The 26,913-nt window shown below is 35.4% G+C and overlaps 1 protein-coding gene across 1 annotated transcript in view; it reads right to left on the bottom strand.

The window, feature by feature from the left end:
- Nucleotides 1–26,913, bottom strand: part of LRP1B (LDL receptor related protein 1B) — a 761,744-nt gene that overhangs the window by 87,427 nt on the left and 647,404 nt on the right. The window contains exons 60-66 of the mRNA XM_064451033.1: nucleotides 24,278–24,477; nucleotides 10,509–10,697; nucleotides 9,559–9,707; nucleotides 6,368–6,461; nucleotides 4,615–4,731; nucleotides 4,301–4,420; nucleotides 1,321–1,440 (exon numbers count right to left, since the gene is read on the bottom strand). Coding sequence (XP_064307103.1) covers nucleotides 1,321–1,440; nucleotides 4,301–4,420; nucleotides 4,615–4,731; nucleotides 6,368–6,461; nucleotides 9,559–9,707; nucleotides 10,509–10,697; nucleotides 24,278–24,477 — 989 coding nt within the window. The remainder of the gene's footprint in view (nucleotides 1–1,320; nucleotides 1,441–4,300; nucleotides 4,421–4,614; nucleotides 4,732–6,367; nucleotides 6,462–9,558; nucleotides 9,708–10,508; nucleotides 10,698–24,277; nucleotides 24,478–26,913) is intronic.

The following is a 26,913-nucleotide window of genomic DNA, read 5'->3' as shown; positions in this document are numbered from 1 at the left end:
GACTAATGTGTTTTATCAAACCATATATTGATACGTGGCTGAATAATGGTGAGAACTCTGGATGTTCTGTACAACTATTTTTCTTGTTCTCTTCCATCTAAAAACATTTTCCCACCTTTTCCTTTATAGCCCTGTCTTGAAATTTCCACAAGTTTTTCTGCACTTTTGAGTGAGTGTCTTGCATTGACATCCATGTTCAGTGATTTTCCAACAATACCGATCCACTTATTCTGACTGATTATTTGTAATCCATTCTAGGTGGAATATTTCTATTTATTATTTTCTTTCATTTGCAACAGAAGAGCTGACTCAGTACTTTCCAACAATGCAAGCAATGACTGAGAACCACTACTATTACTACTAATATACAGCGTGATCTGTTTTTTCCATGTTATGATGAATAGCATACTAGGTTTTTACAATAAAATATCACGTACAGACCAATGTGAAAACTGCTCAGATTTCAACTTTCTAGGACTGTTGTCTTAAGAAAATAATTTAACTGTTTCTGCAGAAATATTATCAATCCATCCGTTCTGTCAATGAGAAAACTGTAGTTATAATTGTAATCCAACAATAATCCTCAAAAGAGCAATGAAAGAAATTATTGGATTCAAAGCTAGTATTTATGTTCTAAAAAAGTGTGTCTCAGTGGGGTGGAACACTCTGGTTCTGGATATTGTGTAAAATCTGTCAGAAAATAGAGTTTGGCTTGGTAATGGTGCAATTCTACCCTTGATCATCTCTGTGGAGGATCTGCCTCCTCAAACTATCAAATTTTAGCACAGAAGTTTCATAAGTATCAGGGGTTCTTGGAGAGGTCCTATGGGGATGCAAAGTTTGTGGAGTGGTGTGTTAGGGCTTGTAACGCCCTGGAGCCCACAGAGTGAAGCAAAAGTTGGTCATGTCAAGTTGGAATCTGCTCTGGAGTCTTCTGCACAGCCAGTCTTAACTAACACAAGCTGCAAATTATTAAATTTTTCACTATTTATGAACTCCAGGAGCAACAAAGTAGGCAGAATAAATTGACAGAAACTGGAAAATACTGTGAGAAAAATCAAGAACATCACTATATTCCAAATGAGAGACTAATTTATAGCTCCTGCCAACAGAGCAGTAGTATAATATGAAGTTTATAGACTACTCATATGAAGATTACCATTCAACAAGAACTGTATGAGCCAGATACAGCTATCATATCCGACAGGCATTATCATGCATTGAAAGAGGACATATTAAGTGGAATGATTATTTCCTTTTGCTACTGTTTTCAAAAACGTCATGCTACAGTAATGTATTCAAAACCACTGGCATACTCACCACAGTTAGCTTCATCTGATCCATCAGCACAATCTGGGTCTTCATCACATACCCACAGTTTAGAAATGCAGTGTTTTGTTGTTTTACACTGGAAATGGTCTGGAGAGCAACTGTTTTCAGCTTTAAGAAAAAGGATTCCAAATTAAAGCTACTCAAAATATTTCTTTTAAAGAAAAAATATTAAGGATTAAAAATTCAGAAATCGGGTATCTCTAGCATCACTTACATAACATCTGTAAGAAAACAGCATTCAAGTTTATAGTGTTAATAATTTTATCTTTTTTTTAATATATTATTTATATATGTAACAGTAAGGTCAAACAAATCTAATGAACAAAGAGTCTATTGTGATATTCTTTTAACAACAAATAGACTTAACATTGATACAGTCAAACCACTTTAGCTAAGAGCAGTCAGATTTTTTTTTTCCCCTAAATTCCTAAAACACCAGATGCCAATTCTGAAAGTCTGTTTGAAGGACCACGGCATCTCTCAATGCTTTGATTGAAAAGGTAATCAGAATGATATACAATTTTGGTGACATTCTCTGCTCTCTGTTAAAAGAGGCCATGGTTCAATGGTGAGAAAAGTTGGACAATTATTTCTTTTTATAAATTTAGCAGAACAATTTTTTTAATGAATCCTATGGCAAGATAACGATGCAAAGATGCAGCTAACCTTCATCCTATTTCAGGATGCTTTAAGTTAAAGCTTAACTGCTTTAACTTTAGAACAGCCACTTGACAACAACGAAGATCTTCAATGCACTTACAAGATTCTAGATCGACTCCCATGCAAGCATATATACCACATCTTACCATTTCTTAAACTCTTACAACTAAGAGTATAGAGGCAAGACAAATAAAGGACATATATCTGGATGGGACTGTGAGCAAGCTATTTGTGACCAGATGCATATGGATTACTTTAGAGATAAGCATATGTATTAGAACCTACAAATTGTTCTAAACTGAATTGAATGTGTGTGGAAAACAGTATGATCTATTCCCTGATAATGTTTTCCCACATTAATGTTTGTCCCACTTCTACCTTGGGAACTCCATAAGGTTTTTAACAAACTTTACTATCCCTGTTGAAAAGCAATTTGCTCTTGTTACGATCATTCTTGTTTCTTGGGTTTGGCAAGATGAAAAATCTTAGGTTTGTTAACAGTTGGTGTATTATTTCTTTCGGTGTCACTTTTTCATACATAAATTTACAATGCTGGAAGTAAAAAGCATTTAGACTTGTCTATGCTGCTAACTATACTTCTGAAAAATAATATTGATTCTCAGCTAGGACACCTCACCAGGGAATTTCAAAGTGTTTTACAAGGAAGACCATCATAATTACCTCCATTTTACATATGGAAAGCCTTAAGTATGAAATGTGACTTTTTCAAGGTCACTTGATAGATAAAATGAAACAGTGGTAAAGCTGAAAAAAAGGTCTGTATCTTATGAATCCTAGTCCAGCGACATTAGAATTAAATAGATAATCTCATCTGCTGTCTGTCTTGTGACAGGAGCCTAAGCCAATATGAACTTTGTGGTAGACGTACTTAAAACCTCCCCTTATTGCAATCTCCCCAAAAGCTTCTGAAAAGTTTTCAGAAGCCACAAGGAAGGTTTTATTAAGATACGAACAAGCACACCTAACTTTCTTAAGAGAGAAGCTAATAAAGGCTAGGTAAGACAGAGCAGAAATAAAAAATGTATATAATTAACCTCCCCCACTCCCCACTGTGCCTTTGCAGGTGGGCTGATGGCTGAGTTTCAGACAATTCAAAAGCTTGCTTTATGTCACAGCAGACTGTCCTACATCCCCAGTAATCCCTAGGAAGTTTTCAACTCAATCACCGCTGGTCCTGACCCTATCTCTCCCACAGTCCCTCAGCGCTGCGTGCTGCAGACTCTGCTGCTCTGATTTAATTTCTGTCAGCTACACCTCAAGGTTTTGGGAACCTTCCATATACCATGTGCAGTTTTTTATAACAAAAAAAGCAATCTCCCCTATCCTCCACAAGAGTTCACCTGACCTCACTTAATCAGTTTTTAAAGAAACATAACATGCAAACCAACATATAATACTGTCTGTCAGAGGCTACAGCTCTGCTGAGCTGTTTGGAAGATGGCCATTAAACACGACCATCAACAAAGCCTTTGTATCCTTAGCAACCCTTCCCTTGGAGAAGCCCATGTTCTTTGCAGAAATGCAGCATATGCAAACCTTGAGAAACCTAATTCGGAAAATGGGAATAAGCACCTTAGATCAGCAGTAGATCTGAATAACGAACTGAGCGAAGGACACAGATGTATTTCAAGAGAGCACCATCTTTTTAATTACAAAATGATCAAACTATTCAATACATTTCCATTCTAAATCTGAAAATATTTTATCTATTTATCTCTAAGAAATATGGAGTGAAAATGAATTTATGAAAAGTAAGATATATTAAAAGTTGAGTAGAAGGAAATCAAGTTACACAGGCAAATTAATGAAGAATTCCCCAGAGGAAAGGGAATAGAAAAGGTAGAAAACTCCATTACACTCCATGTAGAAGCAGCTATGGAGCTACATCTTTTGCAATAAAAGATGCAAAAAAATATCTTTTTCCATTGAGAAGAGTGGCTGCAAGGCATGGCAGATGAAAGCCTCAAGAAGATGAGTCATTTGTGAGGTGCTTAAGAGTAAAATGCTGTTTTAGCCTAAGTCAGAAATTAAATGCTTGAAATTAATTGTTTACACAACCCTCTTCTTTGCAATGACTTTAAAAAAACCAAGTTAATAAATGACATTTTAGTTTGTTCTCTTGTATATGAAGCATTGTACATCAATCAGCCCTGTGAATTAACTGTTTTCCACGTTCCTCAAATTATTTTACATAGAGGACATTTACAGTAGTTTACATATTTTACTTCAGTTCCTAGTTTAAAACCAGCTACAGCTGTCAGAGCAAAATTCTCTAAATATAACTTACGACAGTCTCTTTCATCTTCTTCATCACCACAGTCATCCTGCCCATTGCATCTCAGATTTATTGGAATACACTTCTGATTCTTCGTACACTTGAACTGACCTGACAGGCACACATGTGTGTCTGTAAGTTAAAAGAATAAAAATATCAAGTCAAAAAGATTAAAAGTTAAAGATTAAAAGATTTTAAAATTAAAAGGTAAAAGAATAGAAACAGTTTCTTGACAGATAAAAATGTCAAGAATGACAGAATTTAAAAGATGGCTTTTACATCAATGTAGCACGCTTCTGAAGCCTACAATGTATATAACCACCTACCACAGTTCAGTTCATCAGAATTGTCCCCACAATCATTCTCTCCATCACAGATAAAGGCTGGAAGAGCACAAAGTCCAGTTCCACACTGAAACCGTCCTGGCTGACATCTGAATTCAGCTGAAAAAAAGGAAAACTGCTTATGAATACTGTCAGAGGAATGTTTAAAGTATCAACGCTGTTGTTCTTCCACTATGGTCTAATCAAAAGAACTTATAAACCCTTGTATTTGCCTATATAATCTCAATCTGAGCATACATTAATAACTAAAATGTAGGCATACTATTGCAAAATTAATTTCAAAGTCTGAGAATTTAAATTTGCATAACCTTATCTGTACCTTACTAATGATACAGAGTGCAACCCTGTACAGGCTGAAGCTTACTATTAGCTCAACAGAGACTTCCAAGTTAGGATCTAAACACTTACGTCCAAGACTGCATTTAAGAAACTCACTATTAGAAACTCTAATTCTATTTCTCATGAAAGGCCTAACATTGCTCCTTCTCACGGTCACTGTCATTTGAGTGAAGGAGCAATTTTGCACCTCTATAGCAATATTTTACATAAACATAGTGTAGCTTAAAATGTAATCTTATGTGGAGTGATTACATATGTTAAAGCTTGCTTCAAAGGCCTCTGCCACAGAAAAAAAGAACTAATAACAAAATTGTAAAAATATGGGTGAGAGTTTTCAGTACAAAAAGTCAAAATAACTGTTACTTAACTTGAAGACTGTAGAACACACAGTAGAGCATATAAGCTTAAGGGAAGAAGGCAAGAATCTTTTTATTTATCTAGATGAATATAACAGTATTAAAGTAGTCAGTGACTGGTGACAGGTCAGTGAGTGACTGAAAAATAGCATCATCCACAGATATTACTGTTTAAGAATCCAGTACACCAGAAAGGCACTTTTCTAACAAATAAACTTGCAGTCAGCTACCATCACAGCAACCATCCTTGGGGATGCTGAAAAAGTCATCATAATTGACTTCCAGTTGTCTACAATTCAGTGAGGGAATACTACAGTAACCTACTCTTTGGACTATGGGAGGCTATCAAGAAATATGCTGTATCTGCACCACCTTCAGGATAGTGTGTCAAAGTAACACAGGATGCATGAAAAATGTTCATTGCATAAAGTTGTTCACACTGGAGGGGTGAGATTTAGCTCTCCAAACTTTCCTTTGATGATATAAAACTATAAAATGAAAATATTAATATAAAACACATTGTTAAAAACACAGACTCACATTGTAGGAATCGCATGGAGAACATTGCTGTTCAGGAAATTGCACTAAATAATAATGTGTACTAAACTGGTATAATTGCAATGAAACATAAGCAAATGAGACTAGAATTCCACATATCTATTATATACAGAAAGAAACCAAATAAACGTGACGGAATTTTGTATCAATACATAAAAATCAGCAACTTCAGAACACAGCTTTGAAATAAAAATGTTTAGCAAAAATGTAACTGGGATAAGTAAAGGTTTAAAACATGAAACACATGTTCTTATAATTTTCCAAAGACCTTAAAAGACCCTTAGCAGATATGAGTTAATGAAAATCTTTTACAGGCTGACAAACAAGAGCCTGCACCCTTTGTAAATTTGGAGACCAAGGAAAAGAAAACAGTGCTGCAAACAAAAGCATTTTAAAAAAAAAATCTTCCTAACATCCACAAAGCATGAGATTTGATTGGGACCCTGCTGACAAACTGGGTTGCAAATTCAGAATGCACTTACGGCATTCCTCAGGCTCGTCAGAGCCATCTCCGCAGTCATCGACAGTGTCACATTTCCACCAAAACGGAATACATTTGTCAGTTTTGCAACGGAACTGTAAAAGGAAGGAAAGAAGGAAGAAAAGCTTTGATGTGAATCTTTATTTATATGTTTTTAAACAGAAATAGCATGGTTTATGAAAAATTAAGTTCACTGCTTAAATCATTGTTCCATTAACTAACTCTGGCTGTTAATTTTATAACACTTATTTTTTAAATATTCTTTTTTTTGGAGATGTTTTGCACTGAGACTTCCACTGATACAAATCATTGCAGTTTCAATGACACTGCCACGCTTGGCTTATAGTGCCCTGATACAAACCACTCCTTGCATTTTGCTGCACCCTGTGATTTGATTCTTTAAGATCTTATTCAAAACAACCACTTCAATTCTTAAACAGTCTTTGTAGGCTGTTGAAGCAGACTTAATATCATTTTTCCAGATAAACTAGAACACCCACAATTACAGAAAAGGGCCTTAATATGCAGCGTTGTACTTGCATATGGTATTGCTTATATTGTTTGAATTAAATGAGAAAACCAGAAGGCAAGGCCTTCCAACCTTTCAAAAGGATAAAATATTTGTACAAAAAAAAGAAAAAATCCTTTGTAAAACCTTGGGAGTGCCTTTACTCTGAGGTCAGGCAACACTGTACCTTTGTTCTGACTGAAAGAGGAACGCAAACAAAACAAGGAGTAGAGAATTAATTGCTGCAATCTTCTAGGGCTAAACCTAAAATTGGAGGTCATTATATGGCTAATGCTAGAGAGAAAAATCTGGACAGATTGTCAGCATCTTTTAAGATATGTTGTGTTTCCTACCTGGTGTCTGTATGAGCACAGAAAGGAAGGAAACCAACAGGTTTAGAAGTGCAAGACATTTTCTTTTCTGTGACTAGGCATAATTTTTTCATTTCTTCACTTTTTTTTTAAATAATTGATTATTCAATAAGCTGGGTTTAAAATGTATATTAAATTCGGTGGATTATCCCAGTTTTATTTTTTTTGACAAGAAAATTCAGGGTTTCGTGGCCATTTGTGTAGTAGGACCTAGAGTTGGAGCTACATCGTTCATGTACCATGCTGAGGGAGATGCTGTATAACAGGTTGGGTTTGCAAGGCAGCTCTTCTAAACTGTTAAGCTGTTCCACAAAGATATGCATCTCCAAGCAGCTCAGCAGAAGGCCTCCAAACATAGGAGACAAACAGAAACTCAGACAATTCTCATTCTTAGTATTTTCTACTTGCTAGTGTAGCCTTCCTGCCACTTAACTCTTCTAAGGTGCCAGCCTCGCTCTGTTCACCACAAGGGACGTCAGGCTGTTAAAATGACATTATGTATTTAATTCCAGGAAATGGGTACTAACTCTGAGATGCTGTTATGCTCTGCATGAAAATGCTTGCAGTCCCTTCTAAACTGGGGAGCCAGGCACTTTGCAGAATCAGGGGTCAGAGTCATACAGGTGTGCCTGGAATGGCCTGAGTTTTAGTGTTCTAGAGTCTGATGCATTTTATAGTAAACAATTTTTCACATCAAATTAGCCATCAAAAGATAACCAAAAGTCTGTAGATGTGCAAGCCCAGCATATCAGCCATCCAACTCCTCTTCATCAGAAACAGCTAACGGGGTGTGTTGTCAAGAGCGATTACTTCATAGGAACGGCTACTGATTTTACAGCATCACCCAAAAATTTTAAGTAGCAAAGTATATTTTTGCCACTGATCTCTGCATCTCATGCCACCAGATTGATGAATTATCAAACAGATTTCAAAATTGGAATAAAATGACTAATAGGCAATGTCAACTTGTAACTGTCTGTCTGAAGCAGCTCCTTCTATTTAACTCTGATGTCCCTCCTATGGAATTCACAAGTGATAAAATATTGCTCCTGGAGGATCCAAGATGTGATGCTATCCTTCAATTCAGACTACCACTGAATTATTTAGAAAGGAATAGAGCCATTCAATCAACAGTTAGCATATAAATTCACTGAGGAATAAGCTTCCAGTGCCAGTAACAGAAAATTAAAAAAAAAAAAAGTGCTCCTTTTTTTAACCAAAAAATTTTGAAAAGCTAGATATGAGGGAATAGGTAAGAAATTCCTCATTTTACAAGTGTTTTATGCTTTCTTTTTGTTCATCACTTAACGGAAAGTAACAAGCAGACAACTGAAATGGAAAAGAGATGATGAACATAATAAAATCATACCAAATAGTACCTTAAGGGAACAGAGGAAGACAGTGGGAAGGTTTCTTAAATAACAATATTACTTGAATGAAACTACATCATTTATTAAGATGACCACTGTTCCCTAAAAATTAAAAGTAAAACCCTTTCCTTAATGAGTACAGACAGAATGCAACATGATGTAGAACGTTGTAAGAGGTCATTTGCATATGTATAATAAAAGTGGACTACTAGAAAGCTTTTAAAGGCCATATATAGTATTAAAATAAACCAATTAATTGTCTGGGTAGGACAGTCCAGAAACTTTTATCAAAGTGGTTCTCTTATAAGAAATCATTATGCTTTACTTAATTTACTTTATATTTTAAGAAAAAATCATAAAATATTTATTTGAAGTACTAGGGAATCCACCTCCCATAAAGAATTCAATGCTTTAATTGATCCAATTGTTAATTAATTGCATATTCTACCATTTCCATTTCAGCTACTGGATTGTTTTTAATATAACCCTATCATTTACCTACAGAGCTAACTGGACTGAGCTTGTTTTCTTATATTAATGTGAAGTTTGTTCACGCATGAATACTCCTAAATCATTGTTATATACACTTTGTATCACTTTTATATACACTTTGTATTTTTATGTTTCATATTTTATACAAATGTTTTTTTAAAGCAATTTTTATGGGTTTAGTAACTGTATTTGTTCTGGTGGCTGGCAGAAACATCCGCATTTGAGAGAGAACAAGTTCTGCATTCTCTGGAAAAAAGGCATTTGCAAATCTATTTTCAACTAATAGCCTTGAGGATGAAACGCATTAATGCACCTGTGAGTTACCTAGTCTTCAACTCCTTTGACTGATGCTTCCACATTTCATGGGCACCAGCATTCTTTATTTAAAAGCAAGTGGAAATACAGTAAAATAGAATCCCCGCTCGCCATTCCCCCATATGCACGCACTTACCTGACTGGCAGTGCAGTTTGATAAGCATGTCTTGTTGTCCGCAGCAAGGTAAAAGTTAGTGGGACAGGCACAAGTGTACGTCTTGTTAGGGGCTAGAAGGCATAAATGACTGCAACCACCATTGTTTAGTGTACACAGATGTTTAGATACTGTGGACACAATAGGAAAAGAATATCAATGGCTACTATTTCAGTATACTTCAGGGTATCTGCTTTATAGAGGAAGAAAAATGTATTACACCTACTATTTTTACAACTGAATGTCTCAAATCAAAAACTTGTAAGAGGCACCTTTTCCTTTTGCCTTTCAGCTATTCTCCGTTGTATGCAAAAATTACTTATTACTATGGATGTAGCTTCAATACTGAAAGCATGAGAGGAAGAAAAAAGCACTACTTTTTTTTTTTTTAATAATGAGACAAAAGGTCAGCTTATCTAGGTCAAGTGCCAAATTGTATTCAGTTACAATTCAAACACAGGGACATCAGATCAGGCATAATCGTAGCGCCTACATTCCCTGACATTCCCCTCTGTCCAAAAAGTTTCTAAATAACAGTATTATTCTGCATTATTAACACTCTCTTGATTTTCAAATAATAATGTTAAATATTTTCATAACACACTCTTCTCATCTTGATAACTGGTAATCTGGACTGTAATGCAGCTTAACAGTTCTGTACTTCCAGTCGGTATCTGGGTTAATTTTTTAGCACCCAAATTGGTATATTGCCACTGAATAAGATATATCTCATTTATTTAATACCAGATATACGTACAACATTAGTTGCAGATTTATGTTTAAGAAAGCTAAATTGTAAACTTCCACAATTTGAAACAAAAAAGAAATAAAAATAAATCTCTGCAGATAAATGAGCTTCCCTTAACTCAGCAACTGGCTACTAAGTGAAATACGTGAATGTTTTGCACAGAAAGCATAGACAGAATAATTACCATCCGGTTGCCTATAAGAATGATACACCTGGATGTCTGTTATCGTATGCCATGAGTTAATCAGTGATAGTCTGTCTGATCCAGAGGTTTTGTGGGCACGGCTGAGCGATTTGGTTTTCCCATCTGTCCAGTAGATGTAGTCTTCAAACAATGTTAGTGCAATCACCCCTGGAATATCTTGATTAGGGACTGTAAAAAGAGATGCTAAGATTAATGTTCACTCTTGGAAGACTGCCAGTTAAGATATTCCATAGTGCATGTGCTGACAGATACAACTGCTATATAATGTGTTGAGAATAATTGTCATGACAATATGTCAAGCCTAGAGGGTTCTTTATTACCAGGTACAATAAAGATGGATGGGGTATGAGTTCTGCTTGCTTAGTGTTAGTTGGCCCAATCAGTGTTAGGAAATGAAAGAACTTCAGTTAACAAAATTCACCTCCAGATTCTAAACCAAAGACATGTTAAGCTTTAAACTAGAACATAACATAAATATAACTTAACCTGCTCTTTACAGAAGGCCAATGTTCATTTGTGGGTTTAGAGGAAAAAAGGTAATTAGAAAACATCCAAAATGAAAGGTATCTGTCTCCAGGTGCGCTGTGTTTAACAACCCTTAAGGCAATTACTAGTATTTTGTTTCGGCAAAATATACTGACAAGAGAGATGGGGGAAGAAAACCCGTTTTGCATTAAATTAAAGATAGCAGTAAGAGGGCTTATTCCTTGCATAACCAACCATACAATCAAAAAAAAACTAAACAAAGTGATGATAATACCCCATCGTTACAATATCACAAAATTATGAGCCAACATCATTTTAAAAAGGATGGGAGGACAAAAGGAAGAAAAAGCCTTGGGGCAGTCTTTATCCTCCTGTATACTCCTTAGTCTTGAACTATTTGTTCTTGGTAAACATAAACTGAACTCCACTTTTTTTTTTTTTTTTTTAACCGATATAGCTGTAATCATAAGTGTCACAGGAGAATATCTGACCACAGCGGTTAATTTGTAAATTATAATCTTTTGACACCGAACCACTCTAATTACTGACAGAGCTGAAAAGGCGGATCAGGGCAGCTGAGTCTGCCATTTTTAACCAGTATATCCTTAACACATTTACCTTGTTTTCTTAGATGAAAATAGCTTCATCTTTTTATCTGGAATGTGCTTAAAGAGAGTTGGGGAATCTAAAATTCCAGCTGGACCATTTCATATTTCACCGACAACTGACGACCGATACTGAGTATATGGAATGACAACTTAGCAAATTCAATTTCATATACAATAGTCTTGCCGATAGTGAACTCCAGTCTAGGGTATGTTGCCGTCTGGTCAAGGAAACCTTGCTTCTTTGACCTGGACTTATTTTCCCTTCTGGTATGTTTACATACAGCATAGACACCATACTGAAATAACAGTATGATTTTCATTTAAAGAGTTTCATAACATTTCTAAGAAATTAGCCAAAGGGGAAAGAAATGTTAATTTTGGCACTTATATAGGCAACTTTGGCACGGTTCCTTACATAACGTAGTACCGCCAAGAAAAGCTCTTATAATTTCCCTCATTTGTTGAATCACATTGTGAAAAGAGGAGCTACTGGAAGTGACTCACTCCCCATGGTGATTGTTGCTATCCTGTTCCTCTCAGGAAGGAAAGGAAGAGTTCTCGAAGTACCATGACTTTTAGTTTTGCTGCCAAAGTAACGAATCAAGTACAACAAAACAAGAACACAGAAACTATAAGTACAGGTATTTCCATTATACTGATTCTTTTTCCTCTTTCCTCTTTTTTTTCCTCATTTTCTTACCTCTGGATTTATCAGAATAAATTGCAGGAAAAACCTCCCAGATTCAGGAAAACACCTGAAGGCTCCAGCAGGGTCAGTCCGCTGGAACACCTATATATATTATCACCTAATTAGATCAACTGCTTGTATGCATTTTATCCCCACTCTGCTCTGGAGTGAACTAAATAATTCCCTTGGTGGGGAAAATAAGCTGTAGACTAGCCAGTAGTGCCCAGCTTCAACCGAGATGTGGTATGGAGTGTGGGGGGATCGCTAGTACTGCGAACAGTGAAATGAGCCCTGCTCCTAAGCAGTCCTAAGCCTAAGCAGTCCAATCCCAGTTGTTACCTGTTTGGTTTACATTCTTTTGCTTAATGTAGGTGGTTTTCCTTGAACCTTCTTGAGAGATTCCTCTACATACATCTTTGATAATGATGAATTCAATTTCATTCTGTTCCAGAAAAGACATGCATCTCTAATCTTAATTTTAAAAAATGAATAATCTTTAAAATGCTTTAGCATAATTATTAACTGGGAATAGTAATTAGCATATCATACGCTTACTACCAGATTACTGCAGTTAATTAAGGAAGCATAGAATTTACACATTTGTCTCATTTGGAAAAAGGAAATTATAATTCTGAATTATTTTAGAATTATTAGTTAATCAAAATCTGTGTACATGCATGCTCTATAAAATAAACTCCTTTTGGTTTCAGTGACTACCCAGTATTTCAGCAGATTCCTGAAAAACTGGACTCTCTCAGAGTTTCTCTGTTGCCACTCTCCCCAGTTAGTTACTTCATTGAATTTAAGTCATTCAGTTGCTTTATTGTGCTGTTATATTTACCATGGGACTTTGAGTGCATCAGGGCACAATCCATTGTGCTATCTTTATATACGGAGACTTGGGTATATTAAACTCAGCACTTTTTATTTAAGGTAGATTATAAACAATTGCTATTGAAAGTTTTCTTGTAACTTCTAAGTCATATGATTGTGCCACAGCACAAAAATTAAAAGACAAGTAGGAATTTAGGTCTATCTGCAAAACTGCAGGAAATACTGATATTAAAGGGCAGTTTCTAATGAGAAATACAAACCAGGCTGACAGAAGAAGCAGGAAGGAACAGCAGAAAGAGAAACTGCAACTCTGAGTGAAACCCTGAAGCTATCCATAAAGCTATTTATTTTTGCTTGAGTTCTGGAAAAAATATTTCTTGGTATAAATTATGACCCTTACTGCTACTTTTGACATCAAAGATGCCATAGGTACCACTCCAGTCTTTCTAAATAAAACAAATATGCTTTTTTCTTTGTCCGTCTTCTCTTATTCTGATCAGTTAACATTAAAATCAGAATAAATTGGTATGTGAAAGCCTTAATGCACATGAAGAGGATTAACATAGGAAAATTATTTGGATTTAAAAATCTTTACTTTCATTTCTGTATATGTTTGTGGGTTGACACACGATTTACCCTAGCTTCAATGGATTATGCATACATCAGAACCCAGATGAAACTTTACATTCATTAACTAAAGAAGATTCAGGAGAGTAACACATATTGTCTGAATTGTCTCATCACACCTTATGAATAGGGAAGCCAAGTAAAACGTGTGGCGTAGAAAGTTAAATACTACAGTTAAAGCACTGCATTTCAGAAAACTGTTCATTGACCCAAGTACATTTTCCTTTGATTTTTTTTTTTAAATCCAATTCTGTAAGCGCCAGATTTAGAAGCTTAAATCTTCTAATTATCTTAAAAACAAAACCACAATATCAAACACAATGTAACAAATATTATAGTCTCTTTTTTATGTTCTTTAAAAGAAGACTATATCATTTATGTATTTATATATTTATAATATAAACACTGTATCTGTTTCTATAAACTGGATTTTCAATTATTGCCACATATTGGCCAAAAGTTGAAACTGTCAGTGGTTTAAACACTCACAGACGAGGGCTGCAGTTTTTCCTGCCACTATTTTTTATTTCTGAGTAACTTTATAACTTTAATGGGCTTCTGCATTAAAGTCAACTTTTCATGAAGTAACGTTCAACACAAACTCAATCAAAATTCTTTCAGAAGCTTGCACTGTTTATGGCCATCAAAGCTATATGTGTTATGTTGTGACTATGTAACTTAGAAAAGTTATTAAAAAAAAAAAATCAAGTAAGCAATGAATGGACTGTGTTAAATAAAACAGTACAAATAAACAACTATAAATAAAAATCTACATAAAGTAAACCAAAAAGCAAATAGTATTGCTGGATACAAATATTTCTTATAAATATTTCTTACAAAAATTCCAAGCTGACCATAACAATATAAAAATTCTTATAAAATAAGAATTAATAACAATGACATAATATAGATACTTTTATAAAAAATCATCTCAGCTGACCACAAAACTCAATATATTTTCTTGCGGTTGATATATCTCTAAAGACTGAGAGAAGTTTCTGAAAACAGGCATTTGATGGCAGATAATTCTGATATACTTTACTGTTTAAGGAATAGTTCTATCATAGCTGAATATTATTTTTCTTTAACTTTAGTATATTATAAACAATGGAACATCAGAACAGTTGTCATGTAATAGGCCATAAAATCTGCAGTTCACATCAACTATGAATGGCTAAAAGAAAAGAACACAAAACTGAGGGAATTTTTACATCTTATTGGAATAGTAAAATAGTCTCTCATGCTCTTTATTCTTTGCCTTTGAGGACATCAGTGTTTCAAGCTTTCCAAAATTTCAGGCAGTGACAGCTATTGATTTATCATAAAGCAGAAGAAACACCCACTTTTTTCCTTCAGTCTTTTCCTTAACTTCAAGAGAACCTCAGCCGCATTACCGATCTACCTATTCATAAATGACATACATTAGTTACATGTTGCAAGACTAATTACTAGCCTCACAGCATACATTATGGTGTGAATCACAGTTTTAAACAGGAAAACAAGACTAAGTGCTCTCCTTTGGCAAGCACTGGGAAACGGCCTGCAAATTCAAAGTAAAGCCAGGTTAGTCATAACTGGTAAGTAGCTCTGCTTCTGCTGCATCACCCGTTTGAAACATTTAATCAAGATGTCTACCTGACAATCCATTATTAAGAAAGTAATATATTCTGTTAAATATTAAAATTAAACTACACCAACATAAGGGTCAGATCTTGACCAGCAAATTTATGGAGAATTTAAATAGTCATATTTTAACACAGAGCCATGAGAATTGCACTCACTTAATTTCAATTACTTTCTAGAGTTAACTATGTATTCAGTTTTCTGTTAAGGTTTCTCAAAACAATGTCAGCCTACGGCCTCTATGAGGTTAAGTAAGCTGAAGCCCAATCCATATCCTAAAACACTCAGCAAAAATAACTAACAAAACACCCCACCTGCAGACCTATAATCCACTGAATATAGCTCTAGCAGTCCGTAAGCATTTTACTAGACCAGTACATACATGTGCTTTTATCCCCTCGTTAAAGCATCAAATTCTTAAATAACCCCTTGAAACCCATGCATATTACTTTTCTCTCGGATGAAGAAATCTCAACAAGTATAACAGAAGTGCAGCTCAACCAGAAAGGGGTAACTGCCCAACTGCCGTAGGACTCTGACTCCATCGTCGCGGACAGGCACGCTGGGCAGCTGCTACGGCATAAGGGAGGAGGCAAGAAGTGCATTTAGGCCCTTTCATAAATCTTGCCTGAAGGGTATTACTCAGCTGACTGCTTCCACTGAGTCCCAAATAGTTATTTCAGTGACTCAAGTTTCTTACAGCTTACGATACAGTATGTCTCAGAACATATACACCAGTTTTCATCTACTGAAACATACGCTATGTATCATATACGAGTAAAAAATGCTCTACTTTGTGCCAACAATGGAATCTTATTCATTCAAACTGATACTTTCATTTTCAAGACCCTGCTTTTCTTCTTTGTGTAATAAAATGCATTATGGGGGAATATTCAACAACTTAATAATTATAAGGGGCAAAAAATATGGAAATTTTTTTTCTGGGGAAATGTAATTTCTGAAGAAAAACTGCACCTGAAGTTTGCTTTTGTGATTCTTTTTCGTACCACAGCCACCTCCTACCAGAGATGGGCGAGGCCCTTGCAACCCTTCTTTTCCTAGCAGGCCTTCTACTGCCACCTCTAGTTCCCTAATAGGGTTTCATTTTATACATAAATCATGGTTTTCTCTTACACTGAATGCTAATCCCAAACAGTGCTTGACCAAACAAGATGGGAAATGTGATAAGAAAGAGAAGGCAGAAAAAAGAAGGAATGCACAGGCCTATGAGAAAGCTGTGGAAAATAGGAGGAAGAAATACAGGTGCATAGTAAAAGGGAAAAAAAGGGCAGCTTGCAACAGATCAGAAGTAGTGGAAAATAAAAATTATTAGATACTTGAACACAAATAAAAATAACAATAGATAACATACTAAAGAGAGATAAAGTGTTGCACGAACTTATGGGAAGAAGAGCCACATAATTCCGTAAGAGGCAACACTATTCTGTAGACATATGAGATATACACAGACTTAAAATGTACATCTCTCTCCCTCCTGCATTTTGTGCTAATTTTGATCCAAGAATATAAATTCCTATGCTGTAAGTCATATCTGTGATAAAAATGTCTACTTTTCTCTTGTGGGAACTGTGTTTCCCTTATATTTTCTGAGTACCTCTACTTAAGCATAAAAAATATTCCTTTGATTTCAGGGGTGAAAATCACGCCATCTAGGATTTCTTAACTACAAAATATGCATACTGAAGAAGCCATGCAGAAGAAGTGAGGCCCAGTATCACTCAGCTCTTATGGATGAACAAATATTTCCAAAAGTAAAAGCAAATACTCTAACTAAAATGAACAACAACAAGTCTCATTGTCAGTTGGTAAAATCCACGTGCCAAGAAAAAGTGTCCTTAAAAATGACAAGTGTTTACTTCTTCTAACCAATTAACAGTACAAAAATATCCATACGCTATCATGTGCGCCAAGGTTAGATTTTCTTTAGCGTTCGGCTCCTGTTCAAGCTGAAGCTGGCTCATCACTTCACTTCTGAGCTAGAAAGACATCAGTCCCTTTGCTTTCAAAAAGGAGGGACTGCAACCTTGCCACACCCTTGTGCACAGTCTACAAGAAGAGAAGGGGTGAAAGATTCCTACCTTGCTCCTCCAGAAAGGCACCCAGGCAGAGTTCCAGTGCTGGTAAGTAACTGCTAAAGGTAATTAATTGGTGCTAAGGAACATTTTAAATGACCTTTTTTCCCCCACCATGGCATTAAGGCAGTTTCTGTTTAAGAATTTTGGCACCCAAGGACAGAAAATTTACACTGGCGATAAAACCTTAAAAAAAGAGGCCACATTATTTTGCATTCCACTCTCTGAAACTCCGGAGTTCCTGAACTGCAATAAAATAAAATAAAATTAAAAAAAAAAAAACCCTACTGACATCTTGAGCCAAATGGAACCAGTGATAAACACTTACGAAGAGTTAAGAAGCCTCCAAAGACAAACTGCATCAAGGTAGAACAACAGTTAATAAGAAAATAGTCATTATACCTAAAAAAGCTGATCCTCTCTTGTGCTGAAATTACTGGTCCTTACATCCTCTTTTTCATTTGAACTCCCCTTGTAACCATTTTTGTCTCATTTTATATTCAGCTTGTAACCCCTTCAAGACATAGTCAATATTTTTTATTTCTGTATGCTACTTACTCCTGGTACTTACTCCTTTTGATAAAGAATTCCAAGTGCTTAGACAATGAAATTAATAATGAATGATGACAATAAGCTAATGTCTATTAAGCTTGTGAAAAAGTATATGATTTTGACAGATGTAATTAAATTTAAGTATGTTACATTAAAACACAATTTTTTTCTAAAGATGAGACATTTTATAATCATTATTACTTTTACTAAATTGACACTTTGTTTAAAAAAAATCTAAACCTGTCAAACTCAATGAACAGAAAAAAAATATGATTTGTAGACTATATACATTATTTCCAGTCATTGAAGCCATATTTCACAGAAAAAAAATAGATATACTTTTAGAATTATATTACTGGTATTTTTATTAACAACATGTGCATGCATACTTATTTCTTTCTGCAAATACAATATAGACATTGCACATCCATATGGGGTAAATATGGAAGGTACAATTCCCAGCATTAAGTGGTAGGATATTCTGCCAATCAAAAAATGTAATTGAAATATTCAAAACTGAGAATATCTCAGTATAGTAAACTCACACAAGAATTGTTATATGTCCCAAAACTCCTATCACAATAGAAGCAGAAAGTTTGGACTTAAAATTAAACCTAAACATCTTAAGGCACAATATCTATGGTATTAAAGCTGACAATTACATATGACTTACACAATACCATGAGAAAAGATGAGTAAATTTTCAAAGATCTGCCTATAAAATCAGTTGATCAAATCTAGGACTGAAATATATTATTGTCCCACTTTAAAATGTCTTATTACCTTTTTAATTTCACTGCAAGTAGTTGTTCATATGTCAGTTACCCCGTAGCGGTACCGAGTAGCATGCTGTCACAGCAGTGATTAAGTTATTCTCAAATATATACAAGTCACTGAGTAGAATTAGTCATCGTGTGCTAATGAGTTTCAAAGATTCTTTATTCATTTTCAAATGTATAGAGACTATTTAGGTGCCCACCAGCCCCTACACCTTAGACCTGTGTCTTGCTGCTGGTTTCAATGTTCTTCTCCACTCTGCCTCACAAGCTATTCCCTCCTTCATCTTTGCCTCTCCATGCTCCTGCCCAGATTATCTCCTGCCACCATCCCGCTGTGAGCACAGAAACTGCTACGGTCCTTGGTTTATCTCATTTACCTTCTACTGCAACTACAGGAGCTGTTCAACACGCTGCAACCTCATCAAAAATGGGAGGCTGCTGCTCGCCTCCCATTTTTGATGGCTTTTATTTGAATGGGGGAGACACTGTGTCACAAGAAAAACTGTATTTTATGTTCTCTGTTCTGGTTGCTTTCTGACAGGAACAACTGCATGGAAAGTAATGTGCGTCCCTTAAACTGTGTGATGGAGCATGTCTGGCTCATACAGAAACTTCATAGACTTTACCAAGGAATATCTACCAAGTTCTTAATATCCATGTAAAAAAATTATTTTCAGAAGCTTATAATCTAATCAAATTTTGACATCACAGGAACAGTGGAAGATACAGAAACCAGCCGGTTGGAAATCTTCATAAATTGGGCTCCATAAACAGGAGGCTGTGGAACCTTAGAGTAATGTGACTGTATGAATTGCCTTTAATGTAGGTGTATCTGTATTCTTCCTGAATGTTATCCTTTAAAAGACATAGAATACAATATAATAAAATAATCAGATTTAGGAAGACACATGGATTGGAGAATTTTATCTGAACAATTATGAAAACTGAATCTAGAAGGCAATAGTGGAGGGGAAGCAATTATCAGTTGGTGTTATCAGATGTTTCTATCATGAGTAAATCTATAGAACCCTCAAAACTTGGGAAAAAAATGTTGCAACACCAGAACTACTGTTTCTTTCTTATCTGCTGTGAGAAACCTTCTTTTTAGACTCCTCTAATTTTTGAGCTATGAAAACTGCAGTATAAATCTGGAAGGAATTGATTTCTGTAATCTATTCAATTGCTTTTACATTAGGAAAACTTAAATAACTGGATTTACTCTCTTATAAAACGCTGGTGGCAGAGTTCAGAATTAGACACAAATACTTTCTACCTATAAAGCCCTTAGAATTAGCAATTTTTGAAATTACAGGTGCTAAAACTGAAAAAAAAGGTTACAATCTCCAAAAACCTCTATACTTTAAAACTAGCATATATGTACAGCAATTCTGAAGTTTGTAAACACTCAGGCAGAAGCCAATTCTGAAGAAGTTTTTAAAATTGAAATACTATAGGAAAGTTTCTCTCTATTAGACTATATTACAGCTAAAGAAGTAATTTATGAATACTCCATTTAAGGTTCAACACCTTTTTTTACTGCTTAATCTTCATGCCCCTGTAAGATGAAGTAACACAGTGCTCAACTTTTATTTTTACAGTATAAAGCATCAAATAACTGAACACACTTAAGGACTAAGCTCAGCTCAGAGAAACTTCTGTACTTCCTAAACTAGACTATCAGATTCCACTTTCATGGTTTCATTATACTGAAATTTTCATCTTCAAAGACTGAAATGGGAAAATGGTAGGCACCTCTGGGTTTTAAGAGCTCTGAAGGATAGGAAAACATGCATGAAGCAATCAGATATCTAGGGAACTGCGAAGCTTGCATCTCCTCTGGGTAGCGGGAACCAAAAGCAGCTGTTAAGTCTGACAAATTCTTAAACTTTTTTTTTTTTAAAGCTCACAGAAGTAAGCCAGCTTAGTGCTTAGCCAGATTAGTGCTTCAATGCTTGCTTTATCATTTACTGTGCATAACATTTGTGAATGCTGCAGTGCTAAATTGGCTAAGCTCTAAAGACAGTTTACATAATCAAGCATTAAACTTCAAATAGATAAGCAAGGTCATTGCTGCCCCTAGTGCCAAGAAGAGCTCCCAAGTACTGTAAGATTTCTGGCCTAGTTAGCATGTTTTCAAAGTTCTTACTAGGACTCTCTTGATAATTATAAAAGCCCATTTCTCTACTGAATGCAGAGGAACTTTACAACGGAAAAGCAGCACATATTCTATTTTCCTGAAAAACCTTTAAGATTCATAAGAAAGAAGGAAAAAAAAGTACTTGTTGCAAAAAGTGTTAACATTAAGATCTAAATACATGTAAACTCCCATTGCACGGAATAAATAGTCCTTGGTTTAACACATGGCATGTCAATAATTAGCCTAAGATTGTTCTGTTTGTCCTCCAGAAGTATCTAGTGCAGAGCACAAAACACTGCGGTCTGTCTCATACCATAATATCTCTCTATGATATAAGATCCACCCATTCTGAGAAGATATTTGCCAGGTCTTGTGAAATCTCCATGGCATTTTCTGATACATTTTGTAACAGGTAATTTAAGATCCAAAAAACATATTCTCAGAAAAAACTCACAGCAAGCTAGCCTTATCCTCAAAGGTCACAGAAACAGGTGAAAAAATGCTTGGCTTATGGTAACTAGCACTTTAGATTGCATCACTCGTAGGACTCTCTTCTCTTCGACTCCTTTCTCTGCTCCCTGAGTATGTATGTTATGGTCATTATATCTGTGCCTTTATCCTTCTCTATTCTCTATCCTTTTCTATTTGAAAACACAAAGGGTAGAATAAACTCAACCACCCCTTAGTTAACTTGGACAATACAAGGTATCTCAAAATGACAAAGGAAAATAGACCATGAAATCCAGGTGAACAATACGTCAAGAAACACAGTTATCACAAGTTATGAAACTGATCTTTCTCATTTAAGTGCTTATCAACACAGGTTATAGTTTCTCATATTAGAAAGATAGAAGGGATCAGTGTTACACGTCCTCTAAACCCCAACCAGTGAATGTCCCCAAGTTTCCTTTATAAAAAGACAATTAATTTGCAATGGTTAAATTTCATCTTCCAGAAATATTTCTAGCACTGTGCTGAAACATGAAGACATGCAAAATTTATTTGGCGGTTTGTTCCAGTAGAAGGGTGGAGGCAGGGAAAAGATTCTGATTAGAGACAAACTGATCGTTATGTACGAGATTTGCAAAATTCTCAAAGCATCCTATGGAGCACCTACAGGCACATTTGATCCGTTTCAGACACCAATAATTCTATCTCTTCTTTCTTAAATCCACAGAAACTTTTCTACAACTTGATTTTGGTTTGATAATCGCATTCTGAGTGAAGCTCCTGACAACAGAAATTGACAATCAGTATTAGCTAAGCAGAAAATCTTCCTCCCACATAATTTAAATACCTCAGAATCTTTTTCCCAAAGCAAAAGTTTCTTGTTGCTTGAATGTTTTATATAGCATCTGTACTTTCAAAAGTAGTATGAGAACAGGTTTACACAGAGTCACTGTCACTTATGGAGCTTGCTTTAGATATTTAACTGGTACCAAATATTTAGAAATTTTCGTTCACAAAGGGAAATGGTAAATCAGGCATGAGAGCCTACAGGATGTTCGGTAAGACTTGACTTCTAACACTTCCACTGTGATTCCTAAGGAGTCAGACATGCTCCTTAGGCAGTCATGAATGCATTCAGCTGTCTAAAACTAGTGGTGGTGCTCTGTTGAACAAGAAAGAGAATTTTTTTTATGAAACACTGATCTTCACTGGTCCTCCTTCTCTAGGCTCACGTATCCTCAGGGGAAGACATTAACTCCGTGAATACAGAAACAGTTGAAGCTCATTTTACCCACTTGGGCCACAGAAATCCACAGGCTGGAGACCAAGGCAATGGACACCAAAGACAGAATGGAATTTTGCAGGTATCTTCTGAAATTTAGTGATAGAAGAGCATTTTCTGAGAAAGAAAAATTCTGAAACTTTCAGTTTGAAAGAGAAAATTGACAAAGGTTTGGCCACTGCCGTCAGGTTAGTCCTAAGAGAGAAACATTGGCTCTTATTTACTTCTTTCCTTTGAGAGGTCCAGAAAGAAGAGTGAGAGGAAAACTGTATGAGAATAAAAGAGCAGGATAGCAGCACAGGGAATAACATCAAGAGAAGTATGGAGCTTTGTTTCATCTGTCAGAAAAACAGACTGTCAGCAGGAATCCGCCTGGAACTCCTGGGTATGTCTGGGCAAGTACTGCTTAGGTGAGCAGGTTACGACTGCCCTGTGTTCGCTACAAAGCCATGGAAGTTAATGCTGAGATTAATGGGAATGTTTACAGCTCTCATAGCTATTGCTGTAGTCTCTCCCATCTACTATCTCAAATAACTGTCTTTGAATTGTTCATTATCTATTTATAACTTATTATTCACAAATACAAGGGCTAGAAAATTTGTTTGTTTGTTTGCTTTATTTCACAGTGAAGCTTCAATCTGAAAATAACGTAGTTATTTCATGAAGTCAGGTTTGGAGAACGGCTGGAGGCACCCAGCATGAAATAAAAGCCTAAAAAAGTCCAAATGGATGAAATTTTACCAGGATAGCAGCAGTTCTGAGGTTTGGGTAAAGCTTGTGGAAGGGACCTCAAGTAACAATTTCATCTCAAAAAAACCCCAACCAACCAACCAACAAAAATAACCAAAACCAACCGATACTGAGCATTTAATATATTTTAATTAAAGTGAAAGATCTTTAATTATACCATTGGAATATGAGAACTATTAATCACAGTGGAAAACCAATTTTTAAACACATTATAGATAAAAGATACTAGCTTTTTAATTACCTGTCAGGTGAGAAGCCAAACAGAGGGATAAAGATTACTTCATTACATAAGTATTTCAAAAGTTATTATTTTACCCTTCTACTAGGAAAGCCCCAAATTGCATTTGCAATTCTGGTCTCCTTATTGACTCGTGCTGAGCAGACTAATGGGCATTTCCAGGCTTTTTTGGGCTGGAGAAAGGGCTGCTTTTAGCCACATTCTGACATTTGGCCACATTACATATCCCTTCTGCTTTTAACAGCCAAGTAATGATGGCTTTGTAACTTGGTCAAGAACATGTGTTGCAAATATACACTGGAGTACAGAACTGACAGGGCAGAATCTGACTGTTGAGTCTGTTCCTAGAGTTTCTGTTTTCATTTGTCATATTTTCAACGGACATGTGTTGGTGCATATTTAAAAATTCATAGCAGAGAAGGAATATGAAAAGCAACTTTTAAAATATTGATTAACTGGAAAAATGTATTAATAACAGTTGCAAAAATGTTTTAAGGTACAGTTGTTACATAATTATATATAACACGTGAAGCATCTTCAATTTAAAAATTATTAAAAAATTTAAGCAAACAAAAAACAACAAAAAAAGCTGTTGACCAACCTTTATGTCTATGAGATCCATCCATGTCAGAGAACTCAATATGATTTTCATCAGCCCAATACAGTCTGTGGTTGACATAATCTATTGTAAGAGCCATAGGTCTAGATATCTGTGTTTCTATGACAACTGTTTGACTGGAGCCATCCATACCAACACGGCCAATGTGAGGATACTCACAGCAATCAATCCAGTATAAGTACCTATAAAACAAAATACAGTAGCTGCTTTATTTAGAGATGCAAAAATAATAACAATAGAGAATTTACTTAGCTAGGTGATCTCAAGAATAAATCAGTAACTTTTCTGTAATGTTTCCATTTTCAAGAGAGATTTTGGGGTTTTTCTAGACCTGTCTGTAAATGACTGTGCTAAATGTAAGGGGTTTGAATAGCAGAGTCCTCATGTTAGATGTGATTTCATCAAATTCATTATGGACTAGTGAAAGAGTGCATTTAAATTGCTTAGTCTTGATACCTTAGGATTTGATGTACTGCCCAGATCGGACTTTGTGAATCTCGTATCCTGTGAAAATGGCATCACTGCTAAGCTTATGACAAATACTGTATTACAGTTACTTTTTTAAACACATATTACAAAACCTTGTTTTGTTGTAAATAGTAGTATGATGCAAACTATATTACTTCAAGAAGTACTACTTCCAAAAGATTTGAACGGTTTCTGACATAAAGGGCTTAAAAATGGGTAAAGCACTGAGAAAGACTGTTGGAAAGCTGCGTAGCAATTTTCTCTTTAATATGCTATTTAGCCACAGTACAGAGCAAAAGTCCTATTATTTGGTACATGGATGCACGTTGCTGCCGCTCTATGCCATTACTTAAAACCTCAGGAGAGATCTTTCCCGGTGGGGAGCTGATATGCTTCTACTCTTCAGGTTTTGGACAGGCTCTTGAAAACCCAGATGCAGCTCATGTTCTTAACAGCCACCTGGAATACTATTTGTGTGAAGAAAACGGTGGCCCTAAGAACAGCTACAGGTATCCTACAAAACACAGGTGGCAATATGTTGGCACCGAGCTGCTTCACGTAAGCAGTGGAGAAAGGAAACCTTCTCCACTGACTATGACAGAAATCTTTTTCTTTGGAAATGTATCATTACTATTGCATGGCACGAGCAATACAGCTGATCTAGCATTTCTCATTTGTGAGAAAAAAAATTAAGATACAATTTACACTATTTAAAAAAAAAAACGGAATTTGAAATGCAAACACAGTTTTTACTTTCAGCAGCTTTCCATATTAAAATAAATGAACAAATACATATATTTATTAAAAAAAATTAGCTTGGCCTCAGGAAGCTAAGGTTGCACACATACTATGCACTGAGCAGGAGCACAATAAGTTTATTACGCCTGTGTACATCTAAACCTTCCTGGAAGACTGGGACTGTCTGTACAAACTCGGTAGAGTTGATTTTTGCTTTCACCGGGAAAGTATCCTCAATATCGAGGCAACCACAGAGAGATACCGTGTATCGGTGTCTTGAATACATTTAACAAATGTAAAATGCTAAATTTTATGGGAAGAAAGTTTACAGTTACAAGATAATTCAATGCTAGATCTAAGAACAGGTAGAAAATGGCTCTTCTCTTAAAAATAGTCAAATAGATAGGTTGCATTTCTTAGCTAGGAAATACACTGGTTTTCTTTGTTTATGTAGAGTCCAGATCAACTCAACAACTTTCTCCTGTCACTGACACTTGAGGTGATTACTTGAGCCTTAGGATTTAGAGATGGAAAAGAATAATTCATATGCCATGATACTATAAGAGTGTTATAAGATGCTACAATAGCTTTATTCATCCCTTTTCACAGATGTATCCCAATGTTCCACAGCACAGAAAGCATTACATATGGAATTCAGATCTGAAAGACACAGGGCAAACTTTCCATAGCCTATGTTTTATTTATTCAGGGACTAGACAATAATTTAAGTATTACTATTCAGAAGTATTATTTTTCTTAAAGATTATATGCAGCATAAACATTTATTTAAGAGAATAAATTTGGTTAGCAATTCACCAGGTTTTAATGACTTTCAATTAAATAGACACTGGTGTTTTAGTGGATAGTTTAAACACAGATGACAGTTTACTGGTGAATTGAGAGGCCTCTGTTTATGAGGCAGTAACTGCACTTTGATCCATACAGACCCGGAGACCCATGGCTGTGGCATTACTCGTATTGCCACATAAACAGGAAATACCTCTATGCTTTTATGCATTTTCTGTTTCAAGAGTATAAAATCCTTCTTCTTCTATCATCTGGATTAGATGCTGGCATGAAATGTTTAGATAGCTTATCTGAGCCTCTCCAATGCTGATTTGGTTTTGTTCAAATAGAAAAGGCTAGAAAGTTTCTATTTAAAAACAAAACAAAACAAAAACAAAACAACCAACCAAACATAAAAAGTAAAAACGGCTTGTATCTCTTGGGATTGGACAAGATAACCTTCAATGGTCCATTCCAACCTCAACTATTATGTGATTCTGTGAAAATCAAATATTAAATAATTTTTTAAATGGAAAGATGATTTCTTTTCTTTCTTTCTTTTTAAAAATCATAGTATTAGGTTAATTTTCTCAAGGACATCGATTTTATGGGAAAAAAATATAATT

This window comes from Phalacrocorax carbo, chromosome 5, assembly GCF_963921805.1.
Source record: "Phalacrocorax carbo chromosome 5, bPhaCar2.1, whole genome shotgun sequence".
Classification (NCBI taxonomy): Eukaryota; Metazoa; Chordata; class Aves; order Suliformes; family Phalacrocoracidae; genus Phalacrocorax; species Phalacrocorax carbo.
Note: the sequence above shows the minus strand (reverse complement) of the source record. Positions and strands in the feature narration are given on the sequence as shown.